This window comes from Suillus plorans (assembly GCF_016647745.1).
Source record: "Suillus plorans strain S12 chromosome Unknown HD556scaffold_5, whole genome shotgun sequence".
NCBI classification, from domain to species: Eukaryota; Fungi; Basidiomycota; class Agaricomycetes; order Boletales; family Suillaceae; genus Suillus; species Suillus plorans.
Genome location: NW_024537389.1, coordinates 836787 through 849051, shown reverse-complemented (window position 1 = coordinate 849051; position 12265 = coordinate 836787). Strand labels below are relative to the sequence as shown.

Sequence of the window (12265 nt, the reverse complement as noted above, 5' to 3'; positions counted from 1 at the left end):
TATATGTGCAGACCAACAATTGTGAACACGGGAGGCATTATCTAACAGGCGGGGTCTTACAGTGTCCGTTGTGTAAGTGGTCACCGCCATTGGTTTTTGGTACTAACTAGCGACTCTACAGGGTGTATGTACATTCAAATTTCGGTCCGTAGTTGAACATTCTTATGCAGTTGGATACTCCCCTGGCATTCCAGCAGGTGAACATAATAATGCACCCGACCTATGGATTACTTGCAACGGTTCTGGAACTGTTCTAAATGAAAATAGTCCGCATGGTTCTGATTGTGCGGTGAGGACTGTTCCAAGGGAAAACAATCCACGTCTCATGCCGTTAATAATGCATTGTGCTGTAGGTGGAATTAAACTGTTGTTATCTGTATCTGTTGCAAGCTTCTAATGAATTTCATCAGTAGAGGTTATTGCGAAACCAAGCAACCATCTTACGTGTCTGTCATCATCTTTTGCCGAGTTCTCGGCCTTTGAGGCATGCCTGCGCATAATCTCGTCCACCTCTATGCCCAATACTGCTCCCTCAAGTGCTGCATAGATCCTCTCACGTAAAAGGTCAGTAGTAGGATGGTCCCCTTCACATTTGCGATCAATACACTTGTTTACCACTTTCTCTAGGCTGCGAACGAGTTTTCTTTTATCTGGAGACAGGCGCCCCATATGATGACTGACGTGGCTGACATCAGAGGCTATGAAGTTCGCCGCCAAGAATGTGGGTCTATTCTTTGAAAACTGTGAGGTCAGTCTTGGAGTTGGGCTACATAACAATCTTACGAACCTCATTTTCTGTGAGGTCAATGTTTGGCATTGGAACATCTTGCAGACTTCCTCTTGTCCCCTCGAGTGTATGAGATTCGTTGACGAACATAGCGGATCCCATCCACTCGAGCTATGAATATTGAATTCAGCCATTGCTGGCCACCACCTCGACATATTTACTTACAGTATTATCTAGCGCGACCTGCGCGACCTCCTCATCGAAATACAAAGCAAGTGTTCTCGTCAGAGGTGCGATGATGGGTGCAATACTGTCATTGCTTGAAGTGTAGGGCCGTGTGTATGGATTGAAGCGTATGCTACGGCCTGCAGTTGCTTTGTTGCGAGGTGATGTGCACGGCATGAATGAATTGCGATTCAGCCAACCTGCAACATGTAATCTTTAAATCAGGCCACTTGATGTTGCGTCTAGACTTCATCCAAAAGCTGTATTTGGTATCTTGTCTCCCAGTTGATGCTGCGTCTAGACTTCATCCAAAGTTGCATTTGGTATCTTGTCTCCCAGCTACCCATGCTCGCTTCCGTGAGTGCCGCCGTATCTTCTGGGTATATCGGACAAACAATAAGTTCTCCTCATCCAGAACAAACAATAAGTCCCTGGCACCATAACTTCGCTCGACTTGAAGCAAGGTCATCTTTAATTGTACATTTCTCCCACCTTTGCGATGGGAAACTCGGAGAGTTACCTCTCTAGTCCAAAAAGTGTTTTTCGTTATGTGCGCCTCATATATATGTGACCTGCATTTTTTGTGACTTACATTCTTCAATGCAGTCGCAGGACTTCGTGTCAAAGACTGACTTCCCTGGCAGTCTAGGACCTTTGAAGGTGAGATCTTTCTTATGCAAATCGGGTTCGAGTTAACTCCTATTTCACAGGACAAGAATGCTCCAACACTTGAAAGCAAGGGACCATCCCTGAAGCGTAAACTCAACTTTGGTGACCTGGTCACCCCTCGAAAGCGACGTATTCTGGAATCGTATTCCACAGGCGATATATGTCAAGTTGCTACTGTATATTCTGATGCTACGGTATGTTCTATTTTCAAATATTTGTATCAGCGTTGACGAAGCTATAGCCAAAGATAAATCGCCACAATACTGATTTTAGACTGTAGTCTGACATTTTCTTGAAGCGTAAAGTGGATGCTCAACTAGATCCCTTTGCGCTCAAACGTGTAATGTCTCATGAGCCATGCAAGACCAAAACGTTCATTTGATCCCTACCTGTGGAAATTCTCATCATCACCGTCGCCCTTCTAGGAGCGCAAGATCTGCGCTCTGTCACTCAAGTTTCCTCTCTGTTGAGAGAAATTGCTGCTCCGCTCTTCTTCCTCGACAGAAACTTACCAACTTCCCCGAAGGATCTGTTTCACATTCGTGTAGACTCGCCGAATTTCGACGTTTTGACTACTTGGAGACGAATGGATACTTTTCGTCTGCCACGTATGGTGTTGAGTTGGCTGGAACCTAATCTGCGATCCTCACAGCTATCCGCATTTTCACACTTCCTTGAGTCAGTCCCCCGCAAATCGATATGATATATCACACTTTTTTGGAATTTTGACATTCTCACTTCCCCGGTTCTCTCTCAAATTGTTACATTACTAGAAACCATCTGTGCCTCCGGTGTCGAAGAACTGATGTGCATGGGTTTCTGCAATGGCGCTGTCTCACCGTCCGTCACTGGCCTCACTCAAATTCAGGTGTGTGTAGGCGCAAACAACCTGAAAGCCTTTGAGGCATTTTTGTGGGTATTCTTTTCCCCAAAGCTCTTTCCTTTTACAATTCAGACCATCTGCCTTTCCTGCTGTTTGGAAAAGCTTCGACTGAGTTCCGTCAAGCTCAGTTCAGCACACTGGGACAAACTCCTGCGCCACCTTTCGATCCCAACGCTTGTCGAACTCCGTGTTGATGCTGAGTGCGCACCACCCACGCTCATCGTTTTCTGGCCCGTCATCCTGCTATCAGTAACCTCAGTGTCATCCCGCGACCTGGTGGTCACTGGAGGGCCAATCGAGTCACCACTCCTTTGACTCTTTCTCTGTCTGTGCTGGATGGACCCTTGTCACATCTCCTTCCAGTCCTTCGGAGCCATCGTGCACCACAAAACTTTGCCTCCCTTTATATTCCCTTACAAGCTCACGACGCATCGCCCGATTACATCACCTCCATTTTACAATGTATTAGCCATTGTGACAGCATCGGATATCTTGTACTTTCCTTGCCTAATAGTCATTCTAGTGCAGCAATGTTGTATTTGTCGGGAGCCCATTCAACGGTCCGCATCAAACACTTGACGATTGACTACTCAGATGGTTTGGTCCCCAATGCTGCAGGTGATACATTGGTGTGTGTTATTGTTGCAATACTTTTTTCAATACTGATCGTGGCTACAGGCCTTATCTGCGGCTTGGATTCAAGCCCTTCCTCAAGTCAAGCGTGTTACTTTGCGAGGTTACTCAGCTACTGCTGCCGGGGATCTTGTCGAGATGATGCATAACTTTGCTGTGGGCGATGTCGAACTGGTTGTGAATCTGCAGGTCGCAGCAATTTAAAATTCCTTATCATTAATCATCCCTCCTTACTCCAATGTACTGGATGATAGCTTAGATTTGTTGTATCACACTGTAATATGGCGGGCGCTGAGCGCCAAATTCCGGCAGAGTTTGATTATTCTAGTCATTCAGTATATAGATGCGTCCTTCAATTAGCAACTGGTTTTCTTTCTGATTTCGATGTATCATACTGTTGTACTGTTGTAACTTTGTCGTTAGTCATAGTGTAATTTATGATTATGAGTAGAAGTTAGCGCAAAAGTTGGGCTTCCAACTCATGAATACAAAATACAAGAAGTCCGTTCGAATGGTCAGTGCCAAGTACATCGCGTCCTCAGAAATTATAATTTACACCCACGTTGTAGATTCGGCACCCTATATCTTTGTCTTATAGATTGAGGGTCCTTGTAATTTGGCATCACCCTTAGCAACATGGGATTCAGATGTTTTACACCACCCGATGCTTTAAATGATCAAAATCTTGTTTTGTACTTTTTTTCACCCTTACTTTTATCTCTCAAAGGTCAGGACAACAGCTAGTGTGTATCATCTAAAGACTGAAGTTTATTTAGATGCCTAGTCGCATGTTTCTTTGCAAGTGTGCGCGATGCTGCGACATTGGAGGGGACGGCATGCCTGGGAATCCTGGCGGTAAAGAAGTGCCTACTGCTATGAAAACCGTGCATTTATTGCAAGCTGCCAACTCGACTTCGTCGTCTGAACATGAAGCATCTGTGCTTCATCTCGCTCGCCAGCAGCTGGAGCCAAATGCTTCGCAGGTCGACAATCTCGCCGCCGAGTTATTTGCCATCACACTAACCGACAATGACGCCAATCCAAACAGTCACAGCAAACTCTGGAATTCGTGATCAGAAGTTCAACAAGACAAGGGAAAGGCCTACCATTCTCTGGATAATACCGCTAGATTTACGGTAGATGACACACAGTGAGCATAATTTTCGCCTCACCTTGCATCCCTAACTTGGTTGTTTCCCAGATACATTGCCCAAGTTCTCCAGGCTGCTGAGAAGCGGCGCCATTCAAAGGCTCAAGCAGCCTTGGACATTGTAGAGTCACGGATGGACAGGGCCCGCATTCGAATCGTCTCTGCAACTTCTCGTGTTGTTGTGCAAACCATCCGAGATGAACTGGCTGTGATGACGACAGCCCTCAGAAAAGTCAAGCTCAAGGTCTCGTCCATCGTTTCTTGCAAAAGTCAGCTGGAGTCGTCATGCGATGACATGCACAGACTCCTCCGCGACAAGGAAGATGCGCTTCCTGTGTCATCCGAGCCGCTCGAATTCGATTCCTGTGAGTTCTGTTCATCCTTTTTATGCACTTCGACTAAGACACATCAAGCACACCATTTTGACTTGCCAATTGACCTCTGTGACGAGGTTGCTCAGATGTCCCTCTTTCTAGGGGCCATCTCCGTCGTCATTTTTGGCATCGGTCGCAGACACGGGGAGTTTCTCATAGGAGTCCTTACTCTCATTTTGAGCCTTGCTATGGAGGCTCAGAACCCTCATTCTGAGTCTCACTGTCACAATATACTCTCTCAAATCCCGCGCTCTATGGAAACTACACTTTCGCACTTCAAGCTGGATAGCCAGACTACAACTTACACAGTCTGTCCAGCATGCAACTGTACTTATAAACCTACTGCCAGCATCAACTCAAGTCACGTCCAATATCCCATGAAGTGCTTCAACATCCCGATACCAGAGGATGGTCCTTGCGATGAACCGCTGTTGCAGCTCTCTGGCGATGGGCAATTAAAGCCAATCAAAATATTCCTCTATCACCACTTCCACGACTACCTTGCTGGATTGCTGTCTCGTCCCGACCTTGAAGAGTTGATGGATAAGCCTTGCAATGATTTATTAGCATCCATTGGGAACCCACCGCATATTATCAAGGATGTTTGGGATGCCAACTTCTTTCGCGATTTCAAGGGTCCTTCCGGGCAATCCCTATTTATCAATAGAGGTGTCGAGGGTCGGTACGCTTTCACGCTCAATGTTGATTTTTTCAACATCGAAGGCAATCTCCAGCGAAATGCTTCAACCTCTACCGGCATCATCTCATGTGCATGTTTGAACCTCCCCCTCGATATTCGGTATAAATCTGAGAACATGTACTTAGCTGGCATCATTCCTGGACCTTCAGAACCTTCAGGAGACGAGTTGAATCACTTCCTCGATCCCGTGGTTGACAACATGGTAGAAAGTTGGGAACGTGGGATATGTTATTCCCGCACAGCTCTCCATGTTTCTGGTCGGGTTACGCGCAGCATCATAGTGTTTCTTGTATGCGACCTCCCGGCAGCAAGAAAGGCTGCTCAGCTGGCAGGTCCAACAAGTCACTTTTATTGCACTGCCTGCCATTGTTGGCACAGGTCAACTTGCGGTAGAACAGATATCCAGACCGAAGATTGGGCTCTCAAAGACAAGAACGAAGTGCGTCGCTATGCTGAGCTCTGGAAGAACACCGGAACTTCAGTTGAGCGCAACAAGTTATTTGCGTCACACGGTGTGCAGTGGTCAACACTCTGGAGGTTATCATACTGGGATCCCTCCCGTCAAATTGTCGTCAACACCATGCATTGTCTCTTAGAGGGTCTCGCACATGCTCATTTCTGTGAATTCCTAGGCCTCACAGCTGACTCCGCCAATCGCAAGTTTGATGTCATCCCTGCTTTTGAACACCCTTTCCTCGATGTTGATCTAAACAAACCTCAAGAACTCAACGAGAAAGACATCAAGGTCGTCAAGTCAATCCATAGCCTTCTTACAGAAGCGGTCTCCAACCTTGAGGGAAATGACCCAAAGCTTGTTGAGGATCACCTAGCTGACTTAGAGAAGAGACTGTTGTCGAAGAAGGTCGCATGCCTTCGGTTCGTATCTGTAAGCTTGGGCATCGGACCAGAGGTCACACACCCTGGCAAAAAAGTCTATAAAGTCCACTGGGTTAGATTGCTCCTTGGTTGGGTAGGCATTTTAATATCACTGTTCTGGTACCTCTTGATTAAGCGACTCCTTGTAGCGTCGAACACGACCTTTCACTCCCGGGTTATCAAAATCGTGTATTGCTACCCCAGAAGTTATGCAATGTATTGCTGATGTCATCAAGACGACAGATACGCCCTCTTTCTTGAGATCAGTCCCCTATAACTTCGGGGAAACAAAAGCTGGAACCGTGAAGGCCGATGAATGGCGCACATTAACGACCGTATACTTACCCATAGCACTAGTCAGTTTATGGGGCGAGGGATCGGCACATCGCAACTCAGACATCGCAGTCAGCCGCCGTGCCATCCTTGATCACACGATGGACCTTGTATCTGCAATTCATATCGTATGTCTGCGATCTATGACACAAGATCACGCAGACGCATACCGTACTTATATGATCAACTGGATAAGGGATTTGCAGGTAATACTCCCCCATGCACGCCATCGAACCAATGGCCATATGGCATTGCACGTCTGGGACTACCTGCAACTCTTCGGACCTGTATGGTCATGGTGGTGCTTCCCATATGAGCGCCTCATTGGACAGCTGCAGCGGTTGCCCAGCAATCACATTTTTGGTAGCATTCAAATTTCTTTGTCGATGATAGACTTCTTACGCTACGCTGGTATGCAGGACAGCAAGAATCAACTCTCCTCTGGTCCTACATCAAGGCTGCAAAGCTTAAATATTGGCTGAACCGACCCTCTTGTCCTCCTGTATTTAGGGAGGTCAAGTGGCTATTCGATAGATTTGTGTCTCCCTCAATCAACGCTAATCCCAGCGATGTATCCAACAGTCACCCGATACCCCCTACCATAAAAGAAGTCATTCCGGATGACCTTTGCCAGCTTATCCAAGTTCGGCGGGCAGTCTTGCATGCTCACATCCTTCACAAAGGATCCATCTATACCCGCTACTCCACTCATGTCGGCAACAGCCTGATCCTTTATCACCCTGACGGCCTTAGGAATGTGCAACCAACACCGGGGACCATCAAATATATTTTCGAGATAGAGCGAGGAGTATGCTTCACCGTGCGGCATCACCTCCCATTGCATTCTCGCACTGATCCCTTCCGCCATTATCCTCACTTCCCGGCTCGTTTATTCTCGTCAGCGCTCACAGAACATCTCACAATGGTCATGCCGGAGTGGGTAGTGTCGCATTTTGTGTGGTGGAACTTCTCTCCACAACATATTGTTGCTGTGTCTCTGAGTCAGGTGTGTGATGTTTACTTCCCCTATATCTTACAATTGACATGGCAACACGCTTAATAGGACTGAACATTACGTGCAAGGTGCCTGCATAGTACTACATCCAGAGAAGCGGGCGCCGAGTCCAAAATTTAAGCTCAGTTTGATTATGTAGTTATTCCATTAAGGTGTTTCATTCTGTTATCTTACATTCTTTTGATGAGTCTTAGCCCATAATACGTAGTTCACCTTGCATATAGTTGTTTCAACTTCAAAGTTGTTTGTTACATGATCTGGTTCAATGCCCGCTTCAAGCACTGGCTTGATTAGTCATTTCTATTTACGCGTCCATGTATGGGTATGGGTATGGATTGTAGGATAGTTTACTAGTTTCAAGATCTACGTGTTTCAGATTAACAATATCTACGCTGCCCGCCGGTGTAGGCTTAGTCAGTACCAGTAAGTGCCACATCATGAATTGATATGCAGAACCATGCGACTAACTACTTGCATAACCGTGCGGGAAAATCCGGACTGAGTTTCATTCTCTATATAAACCTCGTTTTGTGTTATTTGAATACTTTTCCTCTCTCTTACGATACCCATATACCATACCTGTAGACGCACACGTGTAAGAGTGGTCCGGTTTTTTGCCGTTACATACATATACCACAGTACATATTATATCAAATATCATGCTTCTTGGTCTCGACCTGGGTGGCCCTACTAGGGATGGGACTACTACCCCTGCTGTAGATGCAGAAATAATACCAGTACAGCTTGCCACACAGGATTTGCACGTTACTCCCGCTACCTCCGGCATTGTCCAACAGGATAGCACAGCTGAAGGGACTGTTACCCCTCCAGCACCAATACCAGCACAGCCTGCCATGCTGGACCCGCCGCTAGCTACCCATCCCGTCGATACTCCCATTAAACAAAATAGTTCTACGCTATTGCCCTTCACGACCCTTTCATGATGTCGAGTCGATACTCTTAATTCCATGGGCAAGGAGATGCAAGATTATATCGTTGGCCCGATGCCAGTAAAGAACTTTCTCGACAAGTTCCTACCGAACCCTAAAGATTATGACATTTCGGACTTCACTTCCCGCTTCGCTTCGGCCTCCGATGCTGCAGCATTTAATGTGCAATCCATTAAGAAAGAGGAGGATTCTTACGAACCATTTGTGAGTGACCTCGCACTGACGATATTAAGATTTTTGACAGTCTAACTGCAGATTAACGCAATGCGACCCTTCGCCCCTCAATTAACGTTCGTGAACACTTCAAAACATGCAGACACCAAGAACTGTTCGTCGTTCACATTCAATGTCAAGCCAGACGTATGCGTATACGCCGACGGAACTTCCCACGGCTGTGATATTTTCAAAACTGAAATCCACATCGAATTCAAATGGAATGATGCTCACGACGCATTCAGCAAACATCCTGAAGTCGATGACCCCATTGTATCTCAGACCGATAAGGGCTTTGATACCTTGGGTCAAATAACAAGCTACGCTGCTGCTCAGCTCGGTGCTCAATACCGTACTCACATATTCTCTGTCCTGATCATCCGTAACCATGCTCGGATCATTAGATGGGATAGGGAGGGAGCTATCGTCATGGCCACCTTCGATTATAACAGCGAACCACACTTAGCTGATTTCTTCCATCGTTTCGGACGAGCATCGCCTGCACTGCGTGGCGTCGATACTTCCGTAACGCCCGCTAGTGACGAAGAAGCTGCCCTTGCAAGGACGGCGTTAAAACTTGATGCTACCGTACGCATGTTCAAAGTTGCAATCCCTCAGGATCCTACTGTTGAGGACTCTGACTGGTTGACACTGATTATTTCCCATCCTGTTGCAAAAGGTTTTCCAGTTGTTGGTCGTTGGACTTGCACGTGCCCTGCGTTTGACATCCTCAATAACAGGGTTGTGATGTTCAAGGACTCTTGGCGCATGTCGATAAAGGATGTTCTACCGGAAGGTGAGACTTACAAATTATTAAAGTCACACAATGTTTGCAATGTCGCGACATGTATCGCATTTCATGATGTAATCCACCCTATTCCCCAGCAAAACACCCAGACTGTCAAGTTTAGGAGCGCCAAATGGGCGTGTCCCAACAAAGCTGTCACGCCTCATACTCTTCACCACCTGGTTCTCGATCTCGTGGGTGAGAAGTTGACTGACTTCGAGAGCTCTCATCAACTCGTCCAGTCTGTTCGTGATGCATTGCTTGGTATGTATCTTTAAACTTTGAGCTTCGCATACAACTTGATGTCCGTACTCATTATCTATTCAGCGCACCAGGATGCATATTCAAACGCAAAAATATTACATCGAGATCTCAGCGTGGGGAATATCGTCATCTACCGAGGGAAAGGCTTCCTCATCGATTGGGACCTGGCAAAACTACTTACCATTCAGGGTCCTCGACAGACAACCCGCACGGTATGTTCATACATGCCCAAATTGATATATTGCACTGACTTTCCTATTACTAAGGGAACCTGGCAGTTCATGTCTGCTCACCTCATCAAGAATATTCACGCCATCCATAATGTCGAAGATGACCTCAAGTCTAGTCTTTATGTTGTTCTGTGGACGGCCTTAATGTTCAAGGAGAGCTGCATAAGCGCCATTGACTGGACACAATTTATGACGCAGGTCTTCGATGCTGATCCGGTGCTGGGGTCCGGAGGATCCGCAAAATCGAATTGGCTCGTTGCGAGAACCAACTTTCCACGTTATATATTTGTTGACTGCAGACCGCTCGACAATATTGTCTTTGAACTTGCCGAGTTCTTCTCGCATCGGTACTCCATGATCCCCCCCGGGGTACAGGAGAGACTTGTACAGTTGCGGCTCTCATTGAAGGAAGTTATGGATGAAGTTGGGTCTGTGCGCATGGCTGCACAGCAGAAGATGATAGATGTCACAAAAAGCTGCCTGTTGGAGTCTCCTGCTTTTCAGAAGGAGATCGGTATGCAGGTCCTGCAATTGCACGAGGCCGTCATCAATATTTACGACAGGCACCTTGAGTCATCCGACTGGCCTGATAAAGATGCGGCCATCCTCCAAAAGTTGCATCCGATCGACAAGCCAAACGGACGTCGTCTGTACATGAAATCACTATGTGCCTCGCAGGACACGACACCCGTACGGACACAAGTTACACCATCTGGTAAGAAACGTAGGCTGGATCCTGAGGATAACGTTGAGATCCTCAGTTTGGTGGCTGGCCTAGATGACCTCGTATCCTTCCACCAATGACATTTACCTAGTACTTAGGAAGCCTGTATTCATCTTATGCTTGCGATACGTGTTCTCTCCTTTCGGTTATGCATTGTGTAAGTCAACTAAATCTGGTGCTTCGCCAGTGTGCGCTGGGCACGACAAGTTAATCGTCCAGTACTCAAAAAAATGAAAATTGTGCTCAGCGTGCCTCCCAAAAGTATTTTTACCTGTCGTGTGCTATGGGGAGACTTTGACTTACGTTGTCCATCAAAATCCGACCTCAAAGGCGCAAACCAGGAATGATCATGTATATTTCAGGACTGAGCATTTAGGTGTGAACCATGACCCATTTATTTAATCTAGCAGAATTTTTCGGGCGAGAGGTTGGTGGAAATTTGTATCGGCTGGAGGTAAGCATTATTTCTAAGTTACTTTGGTTGTCATTCCAGAAAAAGGCTCATGAATCGGTTCGTAAATCATAAGGGATGGGCAATGGATCATTATTCTCCTTCCTCCCTGGCTCTTCCTCCCACTCTAGATATGCTCCAAACCCAACAGACGTTCCATCTCGTTCAACTCCTGCCATAACCTAAGCACCGCTTCGCGCCTATCCTCCACCATCAATGCCAGGAGGCATTTATCGCGACAGGACATTTGGATGGGAGGGTGGGCAGGACATGGCGCGTGCGGATGAGTTTGCGCATTTTCTATATTGTCTTGTACGATTTCTTGTGCGTAGTCCCATAGCGCCTAGAAATGTTATAGTTTGCTAACAGAGATGGGCAGAACGGACTTACTATCGCAGATGGTGTTACTGTGAAGGTTTCTTGACCAACCTGCTCCCATACATCTCCAGCCTGCTCAACGTCTCCAGCATACTCCATTCCTCCAATGTACTCCTCTACATCTTGCTCTACGTTCCCGGCCTGCTCTACATCTCCAGCCTCTGCAGTCTGTTCCTCCATGACGTCCCCAGGTTGTTCCTCCACCTCCCCATGAAAAAGCTATTGTAGAATTAGTGTACTCACTTAGACGGTGATGTATCTTACATTGTAGACTTCATTAATATCAAGTTCCTGGAGACGGTGCATCAGACCCCGCATGATCAAGCTACTGACAACTTACATGTGCGTCTCCTTCAGCCATTATTGTAATCAAAGCAGGATTAACGTCTTGAAGATCAACGTGTTTAGTAATTAACGCATTCAAATTCGATGAAGGTCTTGAAAGTCACGCGTTACATACGTGTTACATGCATATTCATACGTGTTACATATTCATAGTACATATTCAACATACACTATTTACGATGTGTGATGAATCCCTTATGAATGCCCAACGAGTGCCCAATGAATGCCTGCTATAATTCCCCATTGCTTAAATTTCGCATTTTCTCAACCTCATTTGAATGTAGGGTAAATTCTGAATTTCCCGGAGCGGTAATACGCCCGTTATTATATACAGTTAA

At 46.4% G+C, this 12265-nt stretch overlaps 5 protein-coding genes across 5 annotated transcripts; 3 read left to right on the top strand and 2 right to left on the bottom strand.

The window, feature by feature from the left end:
* Positions 1 to 162: 162 nt before the first annotated feature.
* HD556DRAFT_1437961 (uncharacterized protein) lies at positions 163 to 1129 on the bottom strand (the record flags this gene model as incomplete). The annotated part of the gene is made up of 4 exons (XM_041305771.1): positions 163 to 393; positions 445 to 732; positions 788 to 898; positions 953 to 1129. 4 exons carry the CDS (start codon positions 1127 to 1129, stop codon positions 163 to 165), a joined length of 807 nt encoding a protein of 268 aa, XP_041165799.1.
* A 423-nt stretch (positions 1130 to 1552) lies between these two features.
* On the top strand, positions 1553 to 5085 carry HD556DRAFT_1304141 (uncharacterized protein; the record flags this gene model as incomplete). The annotated part of the gene is made up of 17 exons (XM_041299655.1): positions 1553 to 1612; positions 1663 to 1815; positions 1920 to 1959; positions 2395 to 2537; positions 2607 to 2753; positions 2868 to 2966; positions 3028 to 3064; positions 3099 to 3133; positions 3183 to 3326; positions 3589 to 3651; positions 3736 to 3748; positions 3865 to 3880; positions 3922 to 4184; positions 4215 to 4287; positions 4339 to 4652; positions 4764 to 4969; positions 5011 to 5085. The coding sequence occupies 17 exons, from the start codon at positions 1553 to 1555 to the stop codon at positions 5083 to 5085; spliced, it is 1881 nt and encodes a 626-aa protein (XP_041165798.1).
* A 475-nt stretch (positions 5086 to 5560) lies between these two features.
* Positions 5561 to 7052, top strand: HD556DRAFT_1227597 (uncharacterized protein; the record flags this gene model as incomplete). The annotated part of the gene is made up of 3 exons (XM_041297172.1): positions 5561 to 5981; positions 6224 to 6271; positions 6442 to 7052. 3 exons carry the CDS (start codon positions 5561 to 5563, stop codon positions 7050 to 7052), a joined length of 1080 nt encoding a protein of 359 aa, XP_041165797.1.
* Positions 7053 to 8244: 1192 nt separating this feature from the next.
* Positions 8245 to 10833, top strand: HD556DRAFT_1304139 (uncharacterized protein; the record flags this gene model as incomplete). Its single annotated transcript, XM_041299654.1, has 5 exons — positions 8245 to 8494; positions 8537 to 8739; positions 8791 to 9799; positions 9863 to 10011; positions 10066 to 10833. 5 exons carry the CDS (start codon positions 8245 to 8247, stop codon positions 10831 to 10833), a joined length of 2379 nt encoding a protein of 792 aa, XP_041165796.1.
* Positions 10834 to 11331: 498 nt separating this feature from the next.
* On the bottom strand, positions 11332 to 11943 carry HD556DRAFT_1304138 (uncharacterized protein; the record flags this gene model as incomplete). Its single annotated transcript, XM_041299653.1, has 4 exons — positions 11332 to 11547; positions 11595 to 11801; positions 11847 to 11873; positions 11923 to 11943. 4 exons carry the CDS (start codon positions 11941 to 11943, stop codon positions 11332 to 11334), a joined length of 471 nt encoding a protein of 156 aa, XP_041165795.1.
* Positions 11944 to 12265: the final 322 nt, after the last annotated feature.